The sequence below is a fragment of the Aphelocoma coerulescens genome, chromosome 23, assembly GCF_041296385.1.
Source record: "Aphelocoma coerulescens isolate FSJ_1873_10779 chromosome 23, UR_Acoe_1.0, whole genome shotgun sequence".
NCBI classification, from domain to species: domain Eukaryota; kingdom Metazoa; phylum Chordata; class Aves; order Passeriformes; family Corvidae; genus Aphelocoma; species Aphelocoma coerulescens.
This window is the reverse complement of record NC_091036.1, coordinates 4,453,390-4,477,556: the sequence shown is the minus strand read 5'-3', so window position 1 is coordinate 4,477,556 and position 24,167 is coordinate 4,453,390. Positions and strand designations below refer to the sequence as shown.

At 52.0% G+C, this 24,167-nt stretch overlaps 1 protein-coding gene across 1 annotated transcript in view; it reads right to left on the bottom strand.

The window, feature by feature from the left end:
* Positions 1-24,167, bottom strand: part of GRIK3 (glutamate ionotropic receptor kainate type subunit 3) — a 103,975-nt gene that overhangs the window by 20,905 nt on the left and 58,903 nt on the right. Inside the window, exons 4-10 of the mRNA XM_069035866.1 lie at positions 23,390-23,571; positions 19,467-19,520; positions 15,458-15,631; positions 13,506-13,649; positions 10,649-10,756; positions 6,923-7,036; positions 3,134-3,337 (exon numbers count right to left, since the gene is read on the bottom strand). Coding sequence (XP_068891967.1) covers positions 3,134-3,337; positions 6,923-7,036; positions 10,649-10,756; positions 13,506-13,649; positions 15,458-15,631; positions 19,467-19,520; positions 23,390-23,571 — 980 coding nt within the window. The remainder of the gene's footprint in view (positions 1-3,133; positions 3,338-6,922; positions 7,037-10,648; positions 10,757-13,505; positions 13,650-15,457; positions 15,632-19,466; positions 19,521-23,389; positions 23,572-24,167) is intronic.

Here is a 24,167-nt window from a genome sequence, read left to right as displayed (position 1 = left end):
TTCCTGTTTATGCTTAAGGCCAGACTAGAAACACAGGGATTTTACAAAGGATCATAGCCTGAGGCATCCCTGCCTGTGGCCAGGCATGGCTGGATCAGAGAGAGGGGAGGGGGAGGATGCGTGACTGCATCAAGCCCAGAGAGCTCACTCTGTAAACACCTCTCCTGGCACGTGATTTACCTTTGGGGTGCCACGATCTACCCCTTTGGTGACAGCACCTTTGTCCCCCAGACACTGCTGTCATGTGCCCACCTGGGCCACCCTATCCCAGCTCCTCTGAGGTGCATCTGCAGCCCAGTGAAGGCCATCGTGAGGGACAGGTGCCCCTTGCTTTGCCCATCTCCTCTGAGGTGCATCTCCAGCCCCATGAAGGCCATCGTGAGGGACAGGTGCCCCTTGCTTTGCCCATCTCCTCCTCTCCAAATTTCAGCCTCAGTTCAGGCTGAGTTGGCCGATTCCTGGTATGCAGAATCTGCCACTTCCACAGTTCCCAGGCCCTCTAAGCAAAAATAACCAGCATTTTAGCCTATCACTGCACCCTAGGAGCACCCCCTGCTCTGCATTCAGGGAGCCCACAGCAGCTCTGCCCACAGCAGCTCTGCCCACCTGTGTCACAGCAGTAGGGGGGCTCCACCTCCTGAGCTAAGTGGGTCTTCAGCAATGCACTGACTTTCTGTGGTGAATTAATCCTGACCTGGGTATTTGGACCTCACAAAATCCTGCCTGCCCTATGCTCCCACCTGAATGATTCCAATCTGTTTGTGAGAAGGAGACACCGAACACAGAGGAAAGCCAGCTCAGATACCAAACTCTGGAAGTGGGCACCCCTGTTTTCATCACTACAACTCAATTTGAATGCTGTCTCTAACACTTTTCCTCCTGTGCCTGAAATAAGCTTTATCTTGCCTGTTGCAGAGTGTCCATGGCTTGTGCCTTTCTCCACACCATGTGAAGATGCTGCTGAGGAAGGGCCCATCTGGTTGCAATTTCACTTTTTAAGGCTTTACATAAACACAGCTATAAAAAGCAATGGCATGCAGATAAAGGAACTAATGGCTTCATGTGGGGCCTGGGCAGTGTCATCAGTCCCTGCAGGCAAATGCCCAGCCATGCAGGACAGAGTGAAGAGCAGCATCTCAGTATTAGAGCACAACTTGCAAGAAGGGGGTTTGGCCCTTTCCTGCTGCTGTGTGTTGATTTGTGTTTTAAATAGTTATCCAAGAAATACCACAATGCAGGTTTGACCACGAATTTTGTGTTATTTAATGAGGTTGCTTCCCAAACCTCCTTCTTGTCTATCTCAGTTAACTGACCACAGCTTCAGGAATGGCTGAAGCCCCCTGAGAGCCCTGTGATGTCTTGCAGGACACTGGAAGTGACATGGTTTGGGCTAAATGGCCGTCTGGCTTCTACTCCCTTCGGAGGGATTTGCTCCTTGCGAGCCCTGCGCTGCAGCGAGAGCTCCGCTGGCTGCTCCCAGCAGCGGGTGCCGGGCGGAGGAGCCGTGTCCCGGGGGGCTCTGCCAAGGGGCGCAGCCGCCGCTCCGCGTCGGTTCCGATCTGTGTCACGCACATCACTCGGAGCGCCAGAGCACCAGCGCCTTCCGCTGGGACACTGCCACTTGTCTGGCTCTGCAAGGCTGTTGTGTAAGAGGCTCTAAAGTCTGTATTTTGGGCTGCATGGAGTTTTCCAGAAGGAAAAGCACCAAGGCAGGTTTGCAGAGCCCACCGGTGGTATGTTCCCCCATGAGACAGTGTCCTGCTCCTCAGGGCTGTCCTTGCCTGCCCCTGCTGCTCTCCTGCTCCCTGGGCTGAACCAGCCGAGGGCTGCAGCGCTTGTTGCAAACTGATTAAGCGTCACTTTGTCCCTATAAGGGACATAATCATTATCATCTGCACTTTACAGATGGAGGAAGCAGTGCACAGAAGCAACTTGTCCAATGTCATTTAGGGCAGAGAAGGCAGATCTGGAAGCCCAGCCCAGCTCCCGAGCCACTCAGCAGCCCCTTGCTTGACTCTCCACACATCACAGTGGCTCACTCACCCAGCAAACACATACCTCTCCCATGGATGGTAAGAGCATCACAGCTCTACAGGGGATTATTTGCTGCTTAGGCTGTGGACTCAGAATGTAGCCAGGACCTGGAGGTGGTCAAGGGCTGCCCCCCTTGAGCAGGATACTCAGGAGGAGAGCACTGTGCACTGCTTGTGCTGTTGCCTGGGCTGCAGAGCGCAGGGATTCTTTTTGTCCTTAGCTTTTCTTCCAGAGGCCTTCTCTGGGAATCAGATATTCAGAAAAACACCAGCTTTCCTCACCTCCATATCTGGGCCCCTGGGATCACAGGATGTGCTGGAGGCAAGATATCTAATTAGGAAACTGAGCAACCTCTGGCCGCGAGTGGCAGTGTCAGACTCGGTGACGCTTTGGCGGCTGCAGGAGCAAAGCTGCTGCAACAGGTTCCCTGGTGTTTAATGGGCTTTTGGAAGTGGCCGTGGAAGGAGAAGCACAGCTGCTGTGTGGCAGAGGGAGCTCCATGTCCCAGGAGATTTTAGAAAATAAGTTGCTTTTATAGAAAATAAAAAATTAAACTGTCCAGCGCACACCTGCTCCCGCAGTCTGGATACCTCCTCTGGACTGGGCTGTGTCTGGGACATGGCTGGGGTCCCCAGGCTGCATTGATGCTGTGCCCTTGCCCATGTTTGTCCTCGGGGGTGAGAGCAGCTCACGCTGCCAGCCCAGGACAGCCAGTGTGCCCCGGGCCCAGGGGAAGCCTCTCCCCTCTCCACATGGCCAGCCTGTGTCCCTCTGTGGGCAGCATCCGGCAGGGAGAGGCTGTGCCTGGAGCCACAGAGCCCATTTCTATGCTGTGAGAATGGCTGTTTTCAGGAATTTCAAATGAATATTTGGAAGAGCCAGACATAGGGATATTCTTCTGACAGCCCGTGTGACAAGGAGCCAGGCGGGGTCAGGAGCTCGCTGTGGGTATTCCAAGCCAGTGAGAAATGGTACCTGTCCCACCCCAGAGAGCCAGCCCAGGGACGGCTCCAGGCACAGCTCCAGGCACAGCTCCAGGGACAGCCTGGGCACAACCCGGCACAGATAACCCTCGGGAGCCACCCACGGGCTCACTCACGTGGTCGATGAGCTCCTTGATCATGCCATTCCACTGCCCCTTCTCATCCTGTGCCCCGTATTTCCCGTCCTCCACCAGCCGGATCTCGTAGGAGAAGCCCAGGATGATGGCCAGCTCCTTCAGGAGGTCGATGCAGTACCCCTCGAAGCGGTCATTCCCGAACAGGGCTGTGTCAGACTTACGGAACATAACAAAGGGCTCCTCCTGCACAGGGAAAGCAAAAAGTCCCCATTCAGGGTCAGCTGGAGGCAGGGCCACCTCTGCGGATGAGCCCGAGCCGCCAGGCACCGGCTCTCCAGGCAGGGCTGGCACTGTGACATGTTGGGAATAAATTAACTTTGCACAGCACATCAGCTAATTAGCAACCTTGTTTACCCCACAAAATTTAATTTTGTCTCTTCTGAGCAGCCAACTGTTTTCCATTTGGTAGGATTTCAGGGAGAAAAATAACCATTTCATGCTCTGAAAATGAAGTGTTAGAAACAGTAAAAGAGGGGGAGGATAAACTCACCCCCGAGCCCTGCACCCGGTAGCTGCCATTCACCACAGTGAGAAGGAGGCTGGTGGGTGAAATTCAGGGTCAGGGAGCCGTGCATGGCTGGGGCCACCCCAAAACCTCTCCACTCAGCTCACTGGCACTCCTCTCTGCTGGCACTACCTGATGGACACGGGGCCCTGCTACTGCCCAGGGAAACTTTGTGCCGTCTGCTGCACTTCTGGCTCCCTGGGGGAGCTGGGGGTGTCTGAAGCAGAGCAGAGCTGAGCACCCGCACAGGGGAGAGAACTGATGCAGTGACCTGTGGATCCCTCCCCTTGAGCAGGGGCTGGCAGGTGAACTCACACAGCGAAGCCAGAATCCTCTGGTGCTTCTCAGGCTTGGGCAGCCACCGAGGACGAGGAACACTGGGGACCCCGAGGGAAAAACGTGTGGAGGACAGATGGAAATGGGAAAAGATGGTGGGCAACAGGCAAGAGCTGGAAGGCAAGAGGAGGGTGAGGTACCTACAGCAAGTCCCTGGCTCAAACTGGGGGTGTCTGCAGGGTGCCTGTCCTTGCCATGGAGTGGCCAGAGAGGGAGGGTGAGGGAGGGCTATGCTTCATGCTGGCAAACACCCTCTGTGATTTTGCTCAGGCACAGGGGGCTTGAAGAGGTGGGAGGGCAGGTCTGGAGCCCTCATTAGAGCCCTGTCACATTGCCTGGTTTGGTGGGGCATGGGTGCCCTGCCCGGGGGTGCTCTGAGGAGGTGGCTCGGGGGCCAGCGTGGGGCTGTGCCAGCCTGGAGGCTGGTGGTGCTTGTTTCTGCCCACCTGCCAGCTCCCAGCTCTGCCCTGGGGCTCTGTGCTCCCACAGAGAGGCAGGAGCTGCTCCTTTGGCCCAGCAGCAGGGTCAGGAGGGGACGTGGCAGCACATGAAGCCCCATTTGCAGAGTTCTAAAGCCCAACTGATCACATCACGCCCATGGAGTTTAACTTGGCACGTGCAGCTCGGCTCAATCCTGCGCTCCCCCACCGCCTCCTCGGCTTTCTGCTCTGGAATTAGTGCTTTGTTTGTGAATCAGCTGAATCTATGGATCTTGATATAAATACGCTGGCTCCAGAGCAGCCATAAAGCACTATTAATTTTGGGAAGCGCTGTAGGGATTACATACATATTTAACAGCCGAAGCGCTGAACATTAGGACGCCACTCGCTTCAGTAATGTATCTCCAGGTCTCAAACATTTCCTAGGGGGTAATTCTGAACTCTGTGAACCACTTATTCACGGACTATTTCACAATTTATTACTGAAAATGGCCAGACATCCAATTCACAAGCTCTCTCAGTTTGCTAATCGATTTCTCAGTGAAGGTGCCCTCAATTTCATAACTTCACAGTTCCCATATTGCTTGGGGAGAGCGGCGCTGGCTGCTGGGGTAATATTTCTCTTCCAACAAGTCACTGCAATATGAGCAAAAGGGGAAAAAATAACCTTTCATGCTTTTTCTTTTAAAGGCTCCTCCTATGGCTCTTCTCTCGTCATTTACAGCAGTGCAGAACTACAAAGGGGTGTTGCAAATGCAAATAACATCTAAGGTTGTATTTTATGTTTTAGACTCCAGCATACGCAGTGCAATTACTGCAGAACTCAGGTCTGAGCACATTCCCTCCTTCCGTGGGCACGGGGATTCAGGACAGCTGTGGTTCCAAGGTGGAAGCCCTGTGGCACGTGTGCAGGCCCATGGAGTGGCACAATTAATGGGAACTGATATCACCCCGTGCCTTATGTAATTTGTACGTGCTTGCAGAGCATGAGATGGAAATGCTGCTCGAAAAAAGCCTGTCAAAGGCAGATGGCTGACAGTCCCCTCCTGGCTCCATCATTTTGCATTATGCCCCGGCCTTTGAGGTATGGTAGGTACCATGGCCTGGACCCAGACAATTCCACAGCCATGGAAATGTTTCATGGGAAAAAATGCCATGTGGTGGATGGGAAGTTCAGTAGGAGGAGTGGCTGATTTGCATGGAAAGCTGCAGCATCATCTGTCTTTGGCTTATGTTCTGCTTCCACCCTGCTAACCCCTTGCTGAGGGATACAAGACCTTTGGTTCCAGCCCTTCTTCTGCCCTAGACCAAGAGTTCCCTTCCTCTGTTCCCCTCTGGGCGCCTTGGTCCCATTCCTTTTATGATACAAATCCCCACTGCATCAAGTTACATCCTTTTGGGAAGGGAAGGACATCACAAGGCTTCACACTGCTCCAGACTGGGGAATGCATCCCTAGCTGGCTCTTTTACATTCCCTGAAAACATGGAACACAAAAGGGCCGAAAAATATCCCTAGGCAAGCCCATCACTCAGGTCCAGATTTGGGCAGGTTGGCCAAGAGCTGATGTGTTTTGTTGCTTCCCGGTGCCACGCCCGTGCTGTGTAACAGCCGTGCAGGAACCAATGCCACCAGTCATGAACTAGTCAATAAAAACTCACTGAGATCCAACACCTGCTGTCAGATCCAGGAGTGAGCAGGAGAACAAAATACAGCGTGGCACTTGGGAGAGGAGCTGGATGACGGCATCAGTCCTCCCCCCTTCAGCAGTGCGTGCCCGGGGGGGACAGACAGACAGTGTCACAGCTGAGCCAGGGGCTCTGGTTGCTCTTGGTATTCTCTTTGGTACCAAGAACACTCCTACCTGAGGTGGGCAGTGCTGGCCAGCTGAGTGCCCACTGCTGTGGCCCTGCCTGCCCGGGCGCTGGGGGCACGGTGACACGGGGCTGTCCTGGAGCTCAGCGCGTGCCAGCCCCCTGTGCCCTCTGGCATGCAGGGATCGATCGACAAGGGACAGACCCCCAGCATGCAGGGATCAGCAGGGGATGGGCCCTCTGGCATAGGGATGGGCAGAGGAGGACTCTCCAGCATGCAGGGATGGACAAGGGACAGGGACCTGGCTGGGCAGAGGAAGCAGAAGAGCTCAGCCAGGATGAGCAGCAGCTTCCTGGGCAGGGCAGCCGCCCGAGGGGGACAGGGGCAGCTGAAGTGGAGGAGCTCGGCCAGGACCAGCACTCGTGGTTCCCACTGGCCTGTGCCAGCCTCACTGGCCACCACGTGGGGGCTGGCAGCCTGCTCAGGGGCGGTGGCATCAGGGATGTTGCAGGTCACCTATGTGCAGGGACATGGGGATTGGGTGCGCCATGAGCCCTGCCCACGTGCAGGGCCTCTCCCAGCAGATCTGCACTGGGGTGCTGTGAGCTTTCAGAGATTTTGGATATCCCTGGGGTTCGAGGGGGAAGGACGGTGACAGGCTGGCAGTCTCCTACCAGCACTGTGGTGACAATTAGAGATCTGTTGCTCAGAGAGTCCGTGACGTTGGGCCCTCGTCCTTTGGAGATTTCCGTGATGTTCAAACCGTCGGAAGGGCTCCATGCTCCAACCTGAAATGAAGCAAACCAACACAGTGAACCCCCATCTCAAACTCCTCAATCCCTACCTGCATTCCTTAATCCCCACCTTGCATTCCTTACTTGCTCCCAGCATCCTACAGGCCTGGAAAAGGGAGCTTCCTTCTTTTGTCTGCAGTAAACAGCAGCAAAACTGGAATTACCATGTAATCTGCATTAACCCTTCAGCTGCAGGTCACTCCCGTGGCACGTGTTCCACAGTCCCTGTGCTGCTGCAGTGGATGAAACTGCAGGGACTGGAATTTAGGGGCTGAATGAATGAACAATTTGCAAAGGCACTGTATACAGCAACACTCAAACCACACTAAAGAGTCAAATCTGGGCAAGGATAAAGCACAACAAAAGAAAAATAACCACAAATCGGAGTCCATTTTCTTTCTTTTCTATTTCCCCACCAATTTGCTTTGGTGGGGAGGACTAAAAATGACTCGAACGGCTCTGCAGATCCCTGGTAGGGACCATTCCTGCTCTCTGTGCCGTGGCAAATCAGCTGGAGGTTTCTAACACATCTCTTGGCAGGGCCCTGGGCCCCCCTTTGGCAAATCCCTGCAATGGGGGGGTCTCAATCCTGGCTGCAGACCTGGAGGAGTTGGTGGCAGTAGCCCTTCCCAGGCATGGCACAGGCACATCAGCTCCATTTCAGGTGCTCTGTTTTCTCAAGCTGTTAAATTTAATAAATTATTAGACTTTAAAGAAGTCTATTGATCCAGAAATGGTAAAACATGTCTCTGTTTAAGGAAGTCATCTGGGCGAGGCTAAGCCTGTTAACCTGATCTCCACGGTGCAGGGGAGGCTTTGGGACAAACTTTGAAGGCAGGAGTGGCTAAAGGACTGTGACAGTGAGATAAAATGTCAGGAAAGCTGGGGGAATATGGGAGTGCTGCCAGCAAATGGAGCAGGGTGGCCATGGAGCCAGCCTGACAGCAAGAAAAAAACAAACCCCACCTGGAAATGGGAACAGAACAATCCATCTGTAGGGTCAAACTGCAAGGTGGGACATGGAGAGAAGCCAAAGGCAGCCAGCTCAATCCACCGGGGAGCCAGCAGCTTCCCATCTTTTATTTATTGCTGTTTTTAAGATTCTTCAGCCTCTTCAGCAGTCCAAGGGGAGAACTTGGTTTTACTGCATCCCCAAAAAGAGACTTTGTAATGAGCAATGCTGCCTGGCAAAAAAATTGTCATAAATTCTAGAAGAGTTTCCATGAACTTTGTGAAAGGTTTTAAATATTTCAGGTAAAACCGAAGCAATCCCCCAACTCTGCCTTGGATCACACAACAGCTGCAATGTCAAAAATTATTATTTTTTATATACTGTGAATGGGAAAAAACCAAGGCCAAGAGGCCCCAACTTGCTGCACTGCAGCCCCAATCACTTCTGCCTTGCTACGTTTTCTTTAAGAAAATTAAATGCATGGCACTTAAGACTGGATTAATCAGTTTAAAATATTAAAAAAGGAAGAAAAAGGAAAAAGTGCATTAAGAGAACTGTGTGAGTCAGATAGTCAAACTATATGTAATTAGGATTTGGTAATACTCCTGTAATCCCTGGAACATCCAGGAGGTATGAGGATCAGGGGTTCAATCCTAAAGCTCAACAAACATAAGCTGTGATACATAATGCACAATCCGGCTGGGATTTGTTTGTAGTTGGGCGTTTTGTTAGTTCAGATTAACTATTGACAGAATTCCAGCTTCAACAGAGATTTGACATCGATACTTTAAAACCCCTCTGGAGCTGACACGAAGCTTTCAGAAAAATAATAGTGGGAACTGTGAAATCTCTGAATTATTGGAGACAAAAGTTGATGGGGTTTGTGTCGAGGTTTGGCAGCTTCCAGTGGGCTTGATGTGACAGAGGACTGCAATAACTCCAGCTGGTGCCAGCTCTGCTCAGCACACCTGAGGGGTGTTGGTTTGACAGGGGATACTGTGGCTCTGCTTAAACATTTGGATTCACATGGTATCAAAGGCTGGCACGTTTTCTATTACCTGACCAACACAGCTCTCCAGCAGTGTGTCGGTGCTGTTGGACTTCAAAAAGATGTGTTGTTATTTTTGGGTTAGACTCTGTAAACAAAATATTTTGTAAAAAAATAAGGCTACAAAGGCCAGCTCCTGCTCAGTTCTTGCGAGGCAGCAGCATCTTCCCCAGCCCCGTCCTGCCTCCTTTCTCAATCGCAGCGAGACTGAAGGTCCCTGGGTTGATTTGAAATGGTTTCTTTTATTCTGTATTTGACACCAAAACCTCCTCAGCAGGAGAGGGCTGTGGTGACCTTGAGCTGTGTTACCTGAGGCACCAAGCTGCTGCTGCTGCGGTGGGGAAGTGTGGCAGCCATTCATTTCAAAGCCCAGGAAAAACAAACGGTGAGGAAGGGGGATGGGGCACAGGCTGGTGGGTCCCGGGAGCCTCATGGTGCAGGATCCGTCCCCTCCAAATGGAGGATTGATCCATGGCTGCCTTCAGCCCTGGGGCTGCCTCCCTGTGCCGAGTGATTAATTCCCTGGACAAGTCTCCTGTGCTCTGGGGCCATGCACAGGTAATTGAAATCCCTCCCTGCTGCCAGCCGGGTGTCCTGCGGGCTCCGAACCTGTCCCCCTGCCCAGAGGCACAGGCCCAGCACCGTGCCCGGCTGCCACAGGCACCTTGTACCTGTCGGAAAGCAGACTCTGCTCTAGAAAGGGCCTTGCTGCCCTGCCAAATTCCTCCTGTACAGGTGATAGACACCTGTAGCAGAACAGGGGCACAGAGCTGCTCACAGAGTAGTCGGAATCACAGAACTTCTTGGAAATCACAACTCCCTGTGTTCCGGCTCTGTTTGTCACCAACCGATCTCACCTTGAAACCTGGGTTCTAAGGGCTTTGAGGCTGTGCATGTTGCCTTTTTATTTTATGTTTGCTTTTTTTAAGTAATTGAAGAGAAGGAAATTAAGTCCCCAGGCACACCTGGGATCAGATTTGCACATTAGCACGGTTTTACTGTGCCCAGAGGAGTTCTGCACTAATTTCGAGGACCCAAGGCTGCAGCCTTCCTGCCCTTCACCCTCATGACACCCTCAGCCAGCCAGGCAAGACCACACTTTTCTTTTTTCCTTATTGTCCCTTAGATAATAAAAAAAATACCCAGTGCATCCTCCTGCGAAATCCAGGCTGTAATAAACTGGAGCCATTCCCAAGCCTTGGGCAATTTCATAATGGGAAATGACACCAGATGATGATCTCGAGAGCTATGGTCTCCTTGGGGAAGAACTGAGGGTTTGTGAACCAGGCCAGCAAGGGGGAGTGGGACAGGCGTCATTCCTGCCTGCTTAGGGCAGAGAGGGGTTAATGGATGCTCAGAAAGTTTCTTTTGCCTCCACTATCCCAGGAAAGTGCCACAAGCACTTCTGCAATCTGTAATCCCACGCACTGGCTTCAGGGTGAGTGAGTCATGGTTGAGCATGGAAAAGGATCTGAGAAATCCCACAAAGTGAATATCCATTTATATAAACCCCAGAAACCTGGAATCAATACAACACCAGCCATTTCTCTGTTACTGAGCACCAGCGTTATCCTAGCCACATGCAGATAAGACAAACCCTACTTACCTTTTCAAGGCCGTCTTCTTTGAGACTGATGATATCCAAATCAAAATCTGTCCGTAAACCACTGGTTTTATTAAAGACGATTCGTCCCGTTAATCCCTCCCATTGGGCCTGTGGAAGGGAGAAAAAGTAGCAGGGCTGTTACTTAGTATCATAAATAATCTTTTGCCCTCCACTGTATGTTCTTTTAATTAGTCCTTATGCTGGTTCTTTCTCCCTAAAGAGCCTGATTAATTAATAATCCCTCCGTCACTGCTCAGACCGCAGACAGAGCTGGAGATTTCCTTAACTCCCTTGCAGTCCTTGCTACAATTTCTGTTCACACCTTTTGTGTTCACCAGCTGTTGCAGGACATGATGACTCAGTAGAAAACGACTTGCATTTATCATGGCATCCTTGTGTGCTGCGTTTATCCTTGTAGTGCTGATAAACGCCAGCTGCAGGGAGCCGGGACTGGGACAGCTCCAGTCAGAAGTTATCCCTTAGTGCATGAACTTGCTGGTGCCTCCAAGGTGTGTGGAAGCTTAAATGCTGGGAGTGCTTCCTTCTGTCCTTCCAGATGCAAAGTGGAGCAGAAGAGGCCAAGAACGTGTCCGTGCAAGCAAGGTCTGAGGTGTGGAAACAGGCACAGGAGTCTGGGGGCACGTGCTGCTGGTGCCTCACTTCAGTTTTTGGCAGCATAAGGATGGGGCAGGTGCCCACTGGGGCTGGGGACATCCTGTTCCCAGAGATTTTCAGTGCTTGGCTGACTGAGGTCCTTAACAGCCCGGTCTGACTGGGACCAGGAGCAGGAGCGTGGGGTGAAGATGCCTAAATTCAATTCCACAAAAACTACTCTGTGATTCTCTTTCTTTCCCACTGTTCACTTTGCAGCACGCCTAGAATGAATGTCTCTGATTTAGGAGGTGATAGAACCCCCAGTGCCAGGTGCTCTGTGTCAGCAAAGCAGGAGCTGGGGGACAGCGAGGTGTCCGATGCCTGGGGGCGGTGCTGGATGTGCTGTAGCATTCTCCTGAGGAGGATGCTCCCGAAGGAACGCCAGGCTGCTGCCACAGTTTGCTGCTCAGCAATCACATCCCAGCAGTGGGGAGCTGGGCCTCGGGGTCTCTCCCCTGAGCAGCTCCGTGCAGGCTGCTCACGGGGAAACGTGTTTCCTTTATGGGTGGCAGAGCTTGAAATACTCCAGTGTGATCAAGGTGGCATAATGCATTCTCAGGGGGAATAACTGGCATTTCTCCCGGTAAATACGCTCCTCTGGCTCTCCCTCATTAATTCCCGAGCAGCAGCGACAGCCTGCTCCCAGCCTCGCCGTTTTGGAGTCCTGGGAAGGCTCGTGTTTGCTCATTTGGGCGTGCAGGTGGTGTGCCTGTGGGACGCGCAGCCCGCGGAGCCCCCGGGAGCCAGGGAACACACGGCGTGTTTGGGGTGCGCAGCCGGAGCCAGCAGAGCTGCGCTGCGAGCACCGCGCACTGCGGGAGCGCGGCCGGGGCACAGCGCGTCCCCCGCGCTGCTCTGAGTTTACGGGAGCTTGGAGAGAGCAATTCCTCCGTTCCCGTGGCAGCACGGAGGAGGCTGATCCCTGCAACGGGCTGACACGGTGCCAGAAAGGAAAACAACAGGCAAGGCTGGAGTGTGAGGCGCAGGGTGATTTGCAAAAGGTGCCAACCAAACAAATTATGTACACTCTGTTTTGGCAACCAGCTGGAGCGGTGCTCTGCAGAAGGGAACAAAGCATGGGAAAGGGGAGAGAGGCAGAGAGGGGAGAGATTCGGTCCTCAGTGCATACTGAGAGAAAAGTTCATTCTCTCTCTGCAATGGAAACCACGGTCCCGTTCTCCTGCCGTGGATCCGTGTGCTCCATGCAGCTCGGGCAGTGCCAGGTGGGCACAATCTCACGTCATGGATGGATCTGCTGGGGTCAGCAGGTGACACGGCAGCACAGACCACAGTAACAATTAGCAACGTGCTCCACTCTTCAGTTTGAAAACTTTGGGGGTTTCATACCCAACCTTTGAACATGGCCCAGTCAAGTGACCAGCACGGCAGCCAATTCCATGACTTGCAGATAAGAGGTTTGTCACAAATACGGCTGTGGCAGGGTTTGCAGTGTCTCCCTGCAGCTCTGCTTTCATTTTTCGATGGGCAAGGACTCCTTTTTGCAGACAGAGCAAAACCCGAGGTGTGGGTGCAGGGGTGTATGCGGGGGGCTCACTGGGAGGGCTGGTCCCTGTGCTGTGCTCCCTTGGAGTGCCCACTGCTGCTGATACCCTGCTCTGAGCCAGCTCGGGGCATTAAGCCAATAAACAATTCCGTGGGCTGAACAGAGAAATGGTAATGCCTGGAATCACAGAGGGAGAGAAGCTGCCCCCTCACTCCCTGGCCCCCACCTGCTGAACCCCTCCCTTGGCCAATGCCATTCCCTGGCGCTCGGGCAGGGACAGCCCTAGCTTGGCCATGGGGTTCAGAGGCACTGAATGCCCTTTGTGGACCCCAAAAACTGCTTCAATAGAAGACAAATGGCTGTTGCTCAGGTATGGAACAGCCTTGGACGGAGTGGTCCAGCTGCTTGGAGAGGCCAGAGCCAGTCTCAGAGACACATGGGAGGTTTCAGCTCCTCAGGGATGTTTTGGCATGGCTGCACAGGTGTTATTTTGAAGACCAAGGCAGGATTTTTCCTTTCTGGGTGCACTCGGCAGCCTGGTGCATGTCTGTGCTTCCATCCAGTTGTACCCACCCGTGCAAGGGTATGTTTTCTAACCCTGGACCTTCCAAGCCTCCACCACCTGCCTCTGGCACCCCCCCCCCCGGCTGTGCTGCTCCTCCTGGGGAGCACTTATGGTCAAAAAAATCATGCTTTTACCTCTTTTATGAAGTTCATGAAGCGGGCGCCGAACCTCCAGGCCTTGTGCCGGTGGCACTGCAGGGAGTTCACGGTCATCTGCGGCGCGCGCTGGTAGCAGACGGACACCACGTGCACCGCGTCGTACAACAGGGCAGCGTCTGTCTAAAGGGAAGGGGAACAGCGTTGGTGGCCGTGGGGTGTTGTAGGAAAAGAAAAAACCCCCTCTGTGTCACCCCCTGCCAGCCCCAGGGTTTCTCTGTCCGTGTTCCCTGCTGATCATCCCTTGGCTCTTTAGACCAAAAGCTCGGGGTTCCGTCTAAAATCAGCGATTCTGGAAGTGTCATTTGTCTGTGAGCAACTCTTTGGGTTGTTTCTTGCACATTTCCTGCTGTGGTGTCAAAGAGGGAGGCAGCGACTTCTAAATGTAGAAGGTAGTAACAGAGTTTTCTTGTTGAGTCTGTTTTGTCTGAGTGTAAAAAAAAACAACTATATGAGAACATATTTTCCACACTATTTTTTACATGGGAAAATAAGAAACAGAGATGTTTGTGGGCACAGAATTTTCCAAAAATGACCCAAACTGTCACCAAAATCAGGACCTCATGGTTTTGTAACATATTCCAGCATTTCAGTGATCTGACCTAGGGAGAACTTTTTTTTCTCCATATAATGTGATGATTTTAGATTCAATTTGAGATGCCCCATCTCACCTCCAAACACTGATCAAGAGAATTTGATTTATTTTTCACTCTGATGTGGTAAGACCTCCTAGTGAAAATACATTATTTGCTGGCTTCACAGAGCCACGAAACAGATGCGAGTGTAGCAGCAGCGTAATAAACCACAATAAAACAAAATAATACAGCAAATAACTGAGCAAACATCGAACAGGACGTAGCCATGGAGAAAATCCTCCAGCATTGGCAGCCATCCCTGTGACCTTCCCTTCCCTCATCAACCAAGCATGAAGAGCAGGAGCCCCACCTGCATCCGTGGGCGGGTATGGACCACAGCAGGGACAGGTTTGTGAGTTTGGGGCTGGGGGAAAGGGGAGGCAAGGATATGTCCAAGCAATTTCATGGTGAATTACAGACTGTAATGCCCAGCTGAGTCCAGGGCCCCACTGGACAGACACCTGGCAAACAGAAATCAAAGGCAGGATGCCTCTGAGAAAGCAAAGAGGGGCCGGGAGCAAAGGCAGTGCTGGGGACCAAGCGCTGCTGCAGGCACAGGAGGGCTCAGCCATGGGCAGCCTGGGGAGAGGCAGGAGCCTGCAGGAGAATGGGGGTCTCTCCTCTAACAACTAAAACAACAGGAGGAATCTGAGGAGCCATTTCAAGGTGAAAGTCTGGGAGACTTTGCCACTTTGCAGGGCTGGTTCTGGCAGATCTAAAGGAGAGGGAAGTAGGGAGCCAGTCAGCAATTCCGGGGGTCGGAGACAGCCTCGCAGGGAAGACAGATGGGCGAGCAGGTGCTGTACCTTCTGAGCAGTAACTCAGCAGAGCAGAGCTGCCATCAGACCCTAAAAGGAGTCATCAGAGCTGCAGCACAGCTCATCTTTGGGCATTGCTTTGGCGCTTTCCCCCTGCATCAATCTTGGCAAAGTGCCTGGCCCAGCCTGGCCATGTGCTGTGCTCCCAGCCCAGGGAGCTGGTGTTGCGCTGCTCTCGGGGGCAGCTGGAGCCCTTTGGGACAGGTCCTGGCTACCTGCCTTGTCTGGTGGCAAATCTGTTGGCAGCTGGGCCTGAGCAGGAGCATTACCACAGCAGTGGGGCGTGGGCTTCACCCCAGACTTTGAGGGACAGTTATTAAAGAATGCAAGAAAATACCTCAGGGCAGATACCTGGGATGAGGTGTTACTGGTACAAGAACCAATAAAAGTAACATTTAGGCCTTAATGACTGTTCCTGCCTTCCTTACCACCCTGCTCTGCTTCCCAGACCCCTGTGCCCTGTTTGAATTGCCCGTACCATCATCACACCATCGAGAAGCCCCAGCTCTGCCTTGGGCGCCGACTGCAGCCGCTCCATGGACCACTTCTCAATGATGGAGGACACGTACGGGTTCTCCACGTTGAGGATCCGGAAGCCGGTCAGGTTCACCCCAGAGTAGCGATATGGTTCTAGGTCTAATGCATAAAGATCCTTAAAAGAGAGAAACCGGTTTAAACATTTTGTTTAGCTTTGTTTTGTTTGAGTTTTCTGCATCGGTTCATGTCTGTGTTTGGAGTGAGACAGCAGAGCCTGCAGGAGGTGGGAGGGAGGACATATCCCTCAGGAATTCAGAGGATTGTGCTGTCTGTTGCCGTCAGTCGCTGCTTGCAGAGGCCTGTAGGTGTTGGTGGAATTTGGGTGCCGTATGTGCAGGTTCCCCCACACGCAGCAGAAGGGAACTCCTACCAAAGAGCCAAAGAACTTGGTCTCTGCATGAAAGAGGCGAGTGGATTGTGGGGAGAAAACCAGAATCACTGCCTGTGACCCTGAAAAAAGAGACCTGCAGCCCAGGGAGGGGGGACAAGGCAGGATTTCTGTGTCTGAAGCTCCCATGGGCCTTTCCATGGAGGATTTACTGGGAGTGCTGAGGCCCACAGGGTGCTGCGGATGACAGAGTCACTCTGAATGCAAAACACCGATTTGCAGACTTTCAAAGAGGAACTAAGACGCATTTCTTGACATTCCGACCAGCCTACACAGTCTGCAGATGAATGAGGGTGCCCTTTATACGATGTAAAAACCAGAGCCAGGCAGTGCTCAGCCCTGCTGGCTGCCAGCCTGCGAGCATCACTTAGCAGACAGCGAGGGGCACTGGGGGTACTGGGGGGCACTGGGGCAGCACTGCTGTGGTGCAGCTCTTGGCTTTCCACATGTCTGAATATCAGCTTCAGTGCTCAGGAACGAGTCTGAGTAGTTTGGGGTTAGACAGCATGTCAGGAGCATGTGGCAGCTGATCTGCTCCCCAAAGCCTGGCTGCTCACCCAAGGGGGTGAGTGAGGGAGTGCAGTAAGATGGCAGCCAGGGGTGGCTTGGTTAATGGGAACCATTTGTTGGATGGGACATATTTAATCAGTTTATCCTGAACAATTTCTGCAAGTGTTTCATGGCAGTATAAGTGTGGGGAGGCAGAAAGGCAACACCACAAGTCTTCAGCAGCAGAGCGTGGGGTGCATATGTGGCATTCACTGCTTATCACAATGGCTTATCAAAAAGAGGTTCAATATGGTATGAGATGCTGTGGCTGTGGCTGTGCTGGGGCTGGTCTGTGCTGTGTGATAGGGCTGTGCTGGTGGGACACAGCTACACTGTGGGGCCACCCAGCTACAGCACCCATCTGCCCACGGAGGGCTGGTGAAGTCCACACCATGCTGCCCTAAGCAAAGCAGAACAACAGCAGCACTTGTCAGCAACTGAGACATCATTCTCCATGAGGGAGTGAGGGTTCTCATGGCTGTTTTGGTTTAATAAGCTTTGGGGGTTTGATCTTTTCCATAAGCCTGGCCCCGGCCTCTGCAGCCCCAGGGCTCACTGCTGATGGATGCAGTGCTCAAATCTGCAGGTGCAGCAGGGACCAAATCATTAATCACCCTACAATGGAGGTCGGGGCTTGGGTTTTTGTTTTTTTTTTTTCCCCTGAAAAATTGCAAGTGCAAACCTGCACGTTCTGTTAAAGGGCATTGGGAAAACCAGGCCACAATGTTGACTTTTAAATGACTTAAGGGAGTTGAGGGCAAATAACAGTGGTTTGACCTCAGACAGGTGCTCACGTCTCTGGCTGTGAGGGGGGACAGCAGTTCTGTGCCTGACCTGCTGGAATGGATCCGTTTTTTCAAGATTCATTTTTAATCAGACACTTCAGTTTGTATCCCAGAAACTGTTGTGAGGAAATAATTTTTGGTTGCAAAAGCCGATGATTTCCCCCTCAGAATGTGACCATTTATGACAAATCACATCCCCCAAGCTCCAGACCCCACGGTCTCTGTTGCCCATCTGTCAAACCACCAGCCCTGGCCACTTCTCAGATCCCCCCAGTATTTTGGGTGCTGTCCCTGCCCTGCTGCTCCCCACTGACCCTTCCTTTCACCAAGTTCCTATAGAAACCAACCTCCCATCAGGTCCCCCCCTTGGTTCCAGTTTGAATCTCAGCTGCAGCCTGATTTATCACCTCCTGGAATCAGAGGCTAATTCAGAATACCAGCTGAGTGTCAGGATGTGGGGAGGTGTGGATGGGAATCATCAGATCAGTTTCTTCTGGATTTTCTGCTCCTGCACAGCCACAAATTGAAACATCTGGTTCTATTTTCCACCTCATCTACATTCCCTTTCACTCATTATTTTCAGTACTGCAGATTAATTCTCCCCTCCACCCTTTATTTTACTCTCGGTGTTTCTCTGATGCTCTCCCCCGTCCCCAGTTTGCCCAGCTCGGGCTCCTCGGTGGTGGCAGCAATGCTGAGGACTGATCCTCAGTGCATCCCACATCCTCAGTGGGAAGCTGGGTATCCAGGAAGGGCATCCCTGTTGCTGCCTGTGGGTGAGGTGTCCCCAGAGCTGTGCCCCGGGATCTGGCAGGGGGGCATTGGCTGTGTCTGCAAAGCCCCATTTTACAGAGTGCTGAGACAGCCCCAGAAGAGTGGAGGTCTGGGCTTCTCCCTGCAGGGGCTTTGGGTGTAAAATCTGCATGTGACAGAGACCAGGGCTCATCAGAGATCCTCCTCCTGCTCCTCCAAGTCCTCCTCCTGTGGTGGAAAAGGCTGATGGGGCTCTTCATGCTGGAGTCAGTGAACTGTAGTCGTGCTGCCTAGCAAAATGTTGAAGCATTTCATGCCAAGTGTTGATACACTGTGCTCAGTATTGACTGGGGACCTTTTAGAAACATTCAGTATAACATAATAGACTAATTCATTAGCACCCCATGGGTCTCGTACTGGGGAAGCTGAAGCACAGGCATTGCAAGCTAGGAAAACATTGCCTTAAGGAATGACAGATTAAAATATCTTTCCCATGATATAACTGTTATTTCAGGAAAGTGGCATTAATTGTGATTGCTTATCTATTAATTTATTATAATTCCTCTTTTCCCACCTCCAGGCTGTACCTACACATGAAATGTACTCCAGGCTCAGCTGGGGCTGATTAATAGGAGGTTATCTGGGAAATGCTTAAAGCTGCCTGGAATAGATAATGGCAGCAGGGGTAATTAAAATGTCTTTTGCATTTGAAAAATAAATTCTGTAGTTTTTAAGGGTTAGTTTAGTCTGTTTCTTTCCTAAAGGCAAAAAGATAAATTGGATTTTCAAAATCACACAAAATTCAACAGTAGAGTAGACAATAGCATCTCAAATGGAGACAAAAGCGACCCTGTCAGGAAAGCCAAATGCCTCTCAGAGTCAGAGAGGAACTGGCCCATGCTTAACAGAGGGGAGTTAATGTCAGGCTGAGTTCCCTTCCTGCAAAATAAACTTTCAGGACTGAAGCTTGGATCACAGCAGGGCTGCTCCTGGCTGCAGAGGGGTTTCTGGGGGCTCATCCCCAGCTCCTGCTGAATTGGGGTCCCACCAAATCCTGGGTGGAGGCTGCAGCCTTGCACTCTCCCTGTGCTCATTGTCAGTGCGTGGGGAGCTGCACTGAAGTCAAAATGACTGGAAGAGAAAATAAAACCAGAACCCACATCTGTGCACTGCAAAGGAGTGACCCGTGCAAGGGCAGGGGAAGGAAGAACTGCTGTCTCTCAGGCTGAGCACCTGGGCAATGCTGCAGAGCAGTTAGAGCCAGGTCTGGGCTCTGACCCTGACCTGCAGCGAAGTCCAGCCCTGCTCTCTCCTTCTGGTAGGGTCCCAGATCTCCCATTTCCTTGCGTTTCCCACCCCATCACGGTGCAGTGCACTCCAGGATCAGACCAGTCCCACCCTCCTGCTCCAGCTGCCCCCTCACATTCCACCCCCCATCAGGAGTGTACAAGGTGTGTGCACAGACAGATACTTACCAGAGTGGTGAAGATGAAGTGGTAATATTCTGTCATCATCCCCATTGCCATAGCCTTAAGGAGAGTAGGGAAAAGAGGTTAGTAAAGTGGATACAAGAATATAACAACAGCCATGCAACATAAAACTCAGAGCTCATAGGTGAATGTGGCAGGAGAGACCCAGAAGCACTGGGACTGGATTGAGGATTGATCTCGTGGAACAGTTAAGCCATGCTTTGTCAGCAAGAGGCACGTGCTCAAGTGCTGAGCTGTGCTGTGGTCCTCAAACTGTTCTGAAACAGTGGCAAAGCCTCAGTATCCAGCTGCCATGAGGGCTGGTGGCATCTCTGGGTGACACGGGTTGTCCCTGGCTGTGCCAGGACGGTGGCACTTCTCCATGCTCATGGATGCATGTGACAATGCAGGATCCTCCAGGGCCACAGGCTCTGTTGGCACAGCTGTACGAAAGGGGGTCACCTTTCCTTCTCCAGTACCAAATGAGCAACCTCCCATAAACCTGTGCAGATTGGCCATAAATAGCCTGTTCTTATAGTTACACATCCATGTAGTGGCCAGGAAGCCAGCTGAAAGGGTTTTGATTCCTGACACGTGTAATTCTGAGGCTCTGCATGCCCACCTTCAATCCCATTTGTGCAGTGAGTACATGGAGCTCCTGCCTCTGTCCCTCCTTCCTGGGCACAGCACTCAGATCCTAACTTAGGGCCTGGTTTAGAAGTGGGTCAGTGAAGGTGTAGGCACAAGGATGGGGAGTGGGAATACCCCATCCCTCAGCTTTTGGAGATCATGGTCCAGAGGGCCCTTGGACTGCACAGCTTGAGATTCTCTGCCAGCCCCTGCACGGAGGAGGGCTCCTGCAGATTGCTGGGATTTGCATAACTGAGCACTGGAGAGAGCAGACTGTCCTGGAACTCTTTCAGAGAACAACCATGGGCTGAAGGGGTCTTGGCTGGATGACCATGTCCAGGCCCCACACAACATGGGGGAGAACATTTCAGTCTATGAGAAAGGTCACCTTGAAGCTGGTGGCTGGTGAGAGGAAGACTCCTGTGGGTTTGGCTGGGATGCTGACTGTGTGAGCATGTTTTCTGGAGAAAACACATGCAAGAGCACTTTAAAATCCCCACTGATGGGAAAGCGACTTCAAGTCCCCCCAGGAAATGTTTGCTTCCCTTGGTTTTTTGCTAAAATTACTAGGGCGGAATTTACCTCCAAGGAAGGAAGTGACAGTCTGAAAAGAAGTGAGATGTCAAAAAAACAGCAAAAAGGAAAGGGTCTGGATTGCAAGCCTAGATATTTTGATTCTGGAGTGTGATTTCACCCCAGGTTTCCTGCTCTGGAAGTAGCTTTCAGAAAGTCTGGGGGCTGTCCCTGTGGCCATTCACCATCCTGTTTCCCAATCCCTGCCTGGTCAGTGGATCCAGGGGGCTGCAGTGTAGCTCCCTCCCTCCTGCACACCCTGGTTCAAAGAGCTGAAGCAGGGAGTGGTACCTCAGTATGCGAAGCACCAGTTAGTGATGGGAAGCCAATCTGGAGCAAATAATGAGATCCCAGTTCAGGTTCTACAGCTGGATCATTCTGGCCATAGCTGAGGAGCCCAGACACACTGCCAGAAGGAAGCTCCAGCTTCCCAGCACTGGCAGCCTGGGGCAGGATGCATCTGGGTTTGTGGGGAAATGAATAAATGATCCTCCAGGTGGATAAGCCACAGGCAGTGGCCAGGATGAGAGCAGGAGCTGACAGGCACAGCTGTGCCCTGCGGAGCACAGCGGCTGCTTGGGACAGCGTGGGGAAGCCTGGGAACAGACCTGGAGTGATAACAAGGCACCAAAACTGAGCAAGGCTGAAGAATCTGGGGTAGAATGGGAAAGCCTCACAAGCAGGACTCACTCTCTGATAGGTTTCTACATGATTTGCTTTCCAAGAGGGCAAAATAATGAATGGTTTGATGTCTGGTCACTCCAAGGGACCCAGGCTAGAGCAGTACTTGACAGCATCATCTGTACAGTCGTGCCAGCTCCTGTGTGTTACTCATGGATTACTAATTCACTACTCCAGTTAAAAAAACCTGCCCAAATGATCAGAGGTGTGCTGTGGGAGCATGGAACCTTGAATCCCTGGGGAGCAAGATCCTGACTGGCATGATGGTGTGTGCACTGCTCAGTCAGAGGTGCCTCAGCCAGCACAGGCTGTAGGTGCTCAAACCTTCTGTGTTATCTGAAGATGTGCAATGAAAATCAGTGTGAAGGAGGGGAAATTTTAGCACAAGTCTTGTGAGAACTTTGTTGCCATCCACGAGGCTGCATGGGGGTGGCAGCAGGGCCAAGAGACTCGACTCTGTCCAGCCAAATGTCTGCAGAGCTGGCTGGTGTAGTGATCAAAATGTTACAAAAGGCACATAACAGCAATAAAATATGAATATTACTGATTCTGGCATAAAAAGAAGTCTGGGCCTTCCTCCCTGGTGGTTTTTTTTGCAGTCCATTATTTGTTCTGTGCACTGTTTTTCTACCACTGCTCAGGGAAGCAGACTCCCCTCCTCCAGGAGATGGCTTTGCCTAGCTCGTACTTTGAGTGGAAAAGAGCTGTTTCACAAATGAAGGTGGCACCTCTAGACATGCATTTCTACCTACAGGTAGAAAAGTGAGGAAAATATAAAGTTTCTAAGCTTCTTAATCTTCAGCAGATGCAGGCGACCTGCAGGTTGTGGTGCACTGCTCTGAGCCTGCCTGATGTTACACACCAGAGTGGCCAGGCCAGTGGTTTGGGTTTGTGCAACTCCCCAGACTCTGAAAATACTTCACAGTATTTCCCTGAGTAAAAATACACTGTGTTATATTGCTAAGCTGAAATCCACGGCTTCGGGTCCTGACAAAACCCCGACACACAGACAAACCCAGCCAGAAAGACTTAGAGAGACTTGTCTCCCCTAGTCCCCCCTCTCCTCCATCTTCCTCACTGCACTGGTGGTGATGAGCTGAGCAGATGGCACAATAAACTATAATAAACTGCATAATAAGTGAGCAGCACCAAACACAACCAGCACGGGAAAATAACTGGCAGGAGACAATGAGCTCCTTCTATTGCTTCCTGTAATAATCCCTCCCAGGCTTTCCAAGTTCTCTGAGCATTTCCCTTCATTTTGCATCAAGCAGGCTGCAGGAGAAGGCTCTTGCCTTGTGCTCAGTTTCTCATCCCTTCAGGGATTTATTTAATCTGTGTGGTGGTGTTGTGCTGAGCTGATAGGAGCAACACTTCCACTGGCTGGTTTTTAGCAGCTCTGTGAGAGCCTTTTCCTCTGCCTCATATTGACCCTGAAACCCAAAGGCACTTGGGAATGAGGAGGAGCTGGGGTGAGCAGCAAGAATGCCAGTGGAGGAACTTGTGGAGGAAGAAAGGACAGAGCCTAAATGAATGGAAAATCACTGACATCTGGCTTAAAGTCCAAGAATTGCAGACGGTGCTGGGGAAAGGACAGAGGATGCCGTCCCTCCTGGCTGGGCCTGGCTGGGAGAGCCACAGGTACCAATCTGGATGGAGGGGGAAGAGGGAAGAGGGAAGAGGGAAGAGGGAAGAGGGAAGAGGGAAGAGGGAAGAGGGAAGAAGGCTGGGGCTGTGCAGCTGCAGGGAAAGGCACAGAATCGTCAAGCACCAGCCTGGGCCTGGCGCTGCATTCGGCACCGCCCCTTCTCCTCCTGTACCATTTGTTCGTTCTTACCCACAGCCACTGTTTGGTACTTCCAGTTTTTCTGTGAAAACTCCATTTTCTGTAGAAATCCAACAGTGTCCTTGAAGGATGGGCATGCCGTAGCTTTTAGTGTGGCTGTGGATTGTGGCCCAAGGGAAAGCTGCACCCCAGTGTGGGGCCACCCCACACCCATGGGCTCCACGGCAGCCACTTTGCTTTCCCCCTCGTCCCTGCTCACCTGCTTGAGGATCTGAGCTGCCATCAGGTGGCTGCAGTCGAAGATGATGCGAAATTCCCTGCCCCGCTTCATCTCCTTGAGCAGCGGCCGGGCATCGTCGGTGTCCAGCGGGAGCTGGCGGATCTTCAGGCGGATGTTGTAGCGGGACGGGGCCATGATGAGCTCCTGCAGCCGTATGAGGCCTTCAGGTGTCACATAGAGACAAACCCACAGTGTTACAGCTCTGCCTTCCCCACAGGCTGGGCCACAGCACCTCATGTTCCCCATGGAATGAGACCAGGACCTCCTTCCCTCCCTCCCTCCCTCCCTCAAATGGCCATTGCTAAAGGGTATCAAAGCCAAGGTGTCACACATCAACCATTAACCCCAGAACAGCTGTTCTAGGGCAGAATGGCTTTTCCTGGTGCTTCCCTGCCACTGCTGCAGCCAGTAGAGCTGGATGGGATCCCTGCACTAGGTAGGAAGGGGAGAACAGCAGGTTGGTCCTAACCTCTGACACTTCTGGGATCACAAAAAAATTTTCTTAAGCAGATGTGCCCTTGAGAAAGGACAGGATATGATAATCAGCTACACAACAAATTAAAATCTGCATATTTACCAGGCACAGCAGCAAAAGGAAAAAGTGACTATGCGCTTGGATTTATGAGTCGCGTAGATCGTAACGGTCACTTAATCACAACTCGTAACTTCCTACTACCCTCAGAATTCATTCCTGTTTCCTGTGCAAGGCAAAGAGCCCTGGTGGATGCAGCTGAACAGGAATTACTGGAATCTGGTG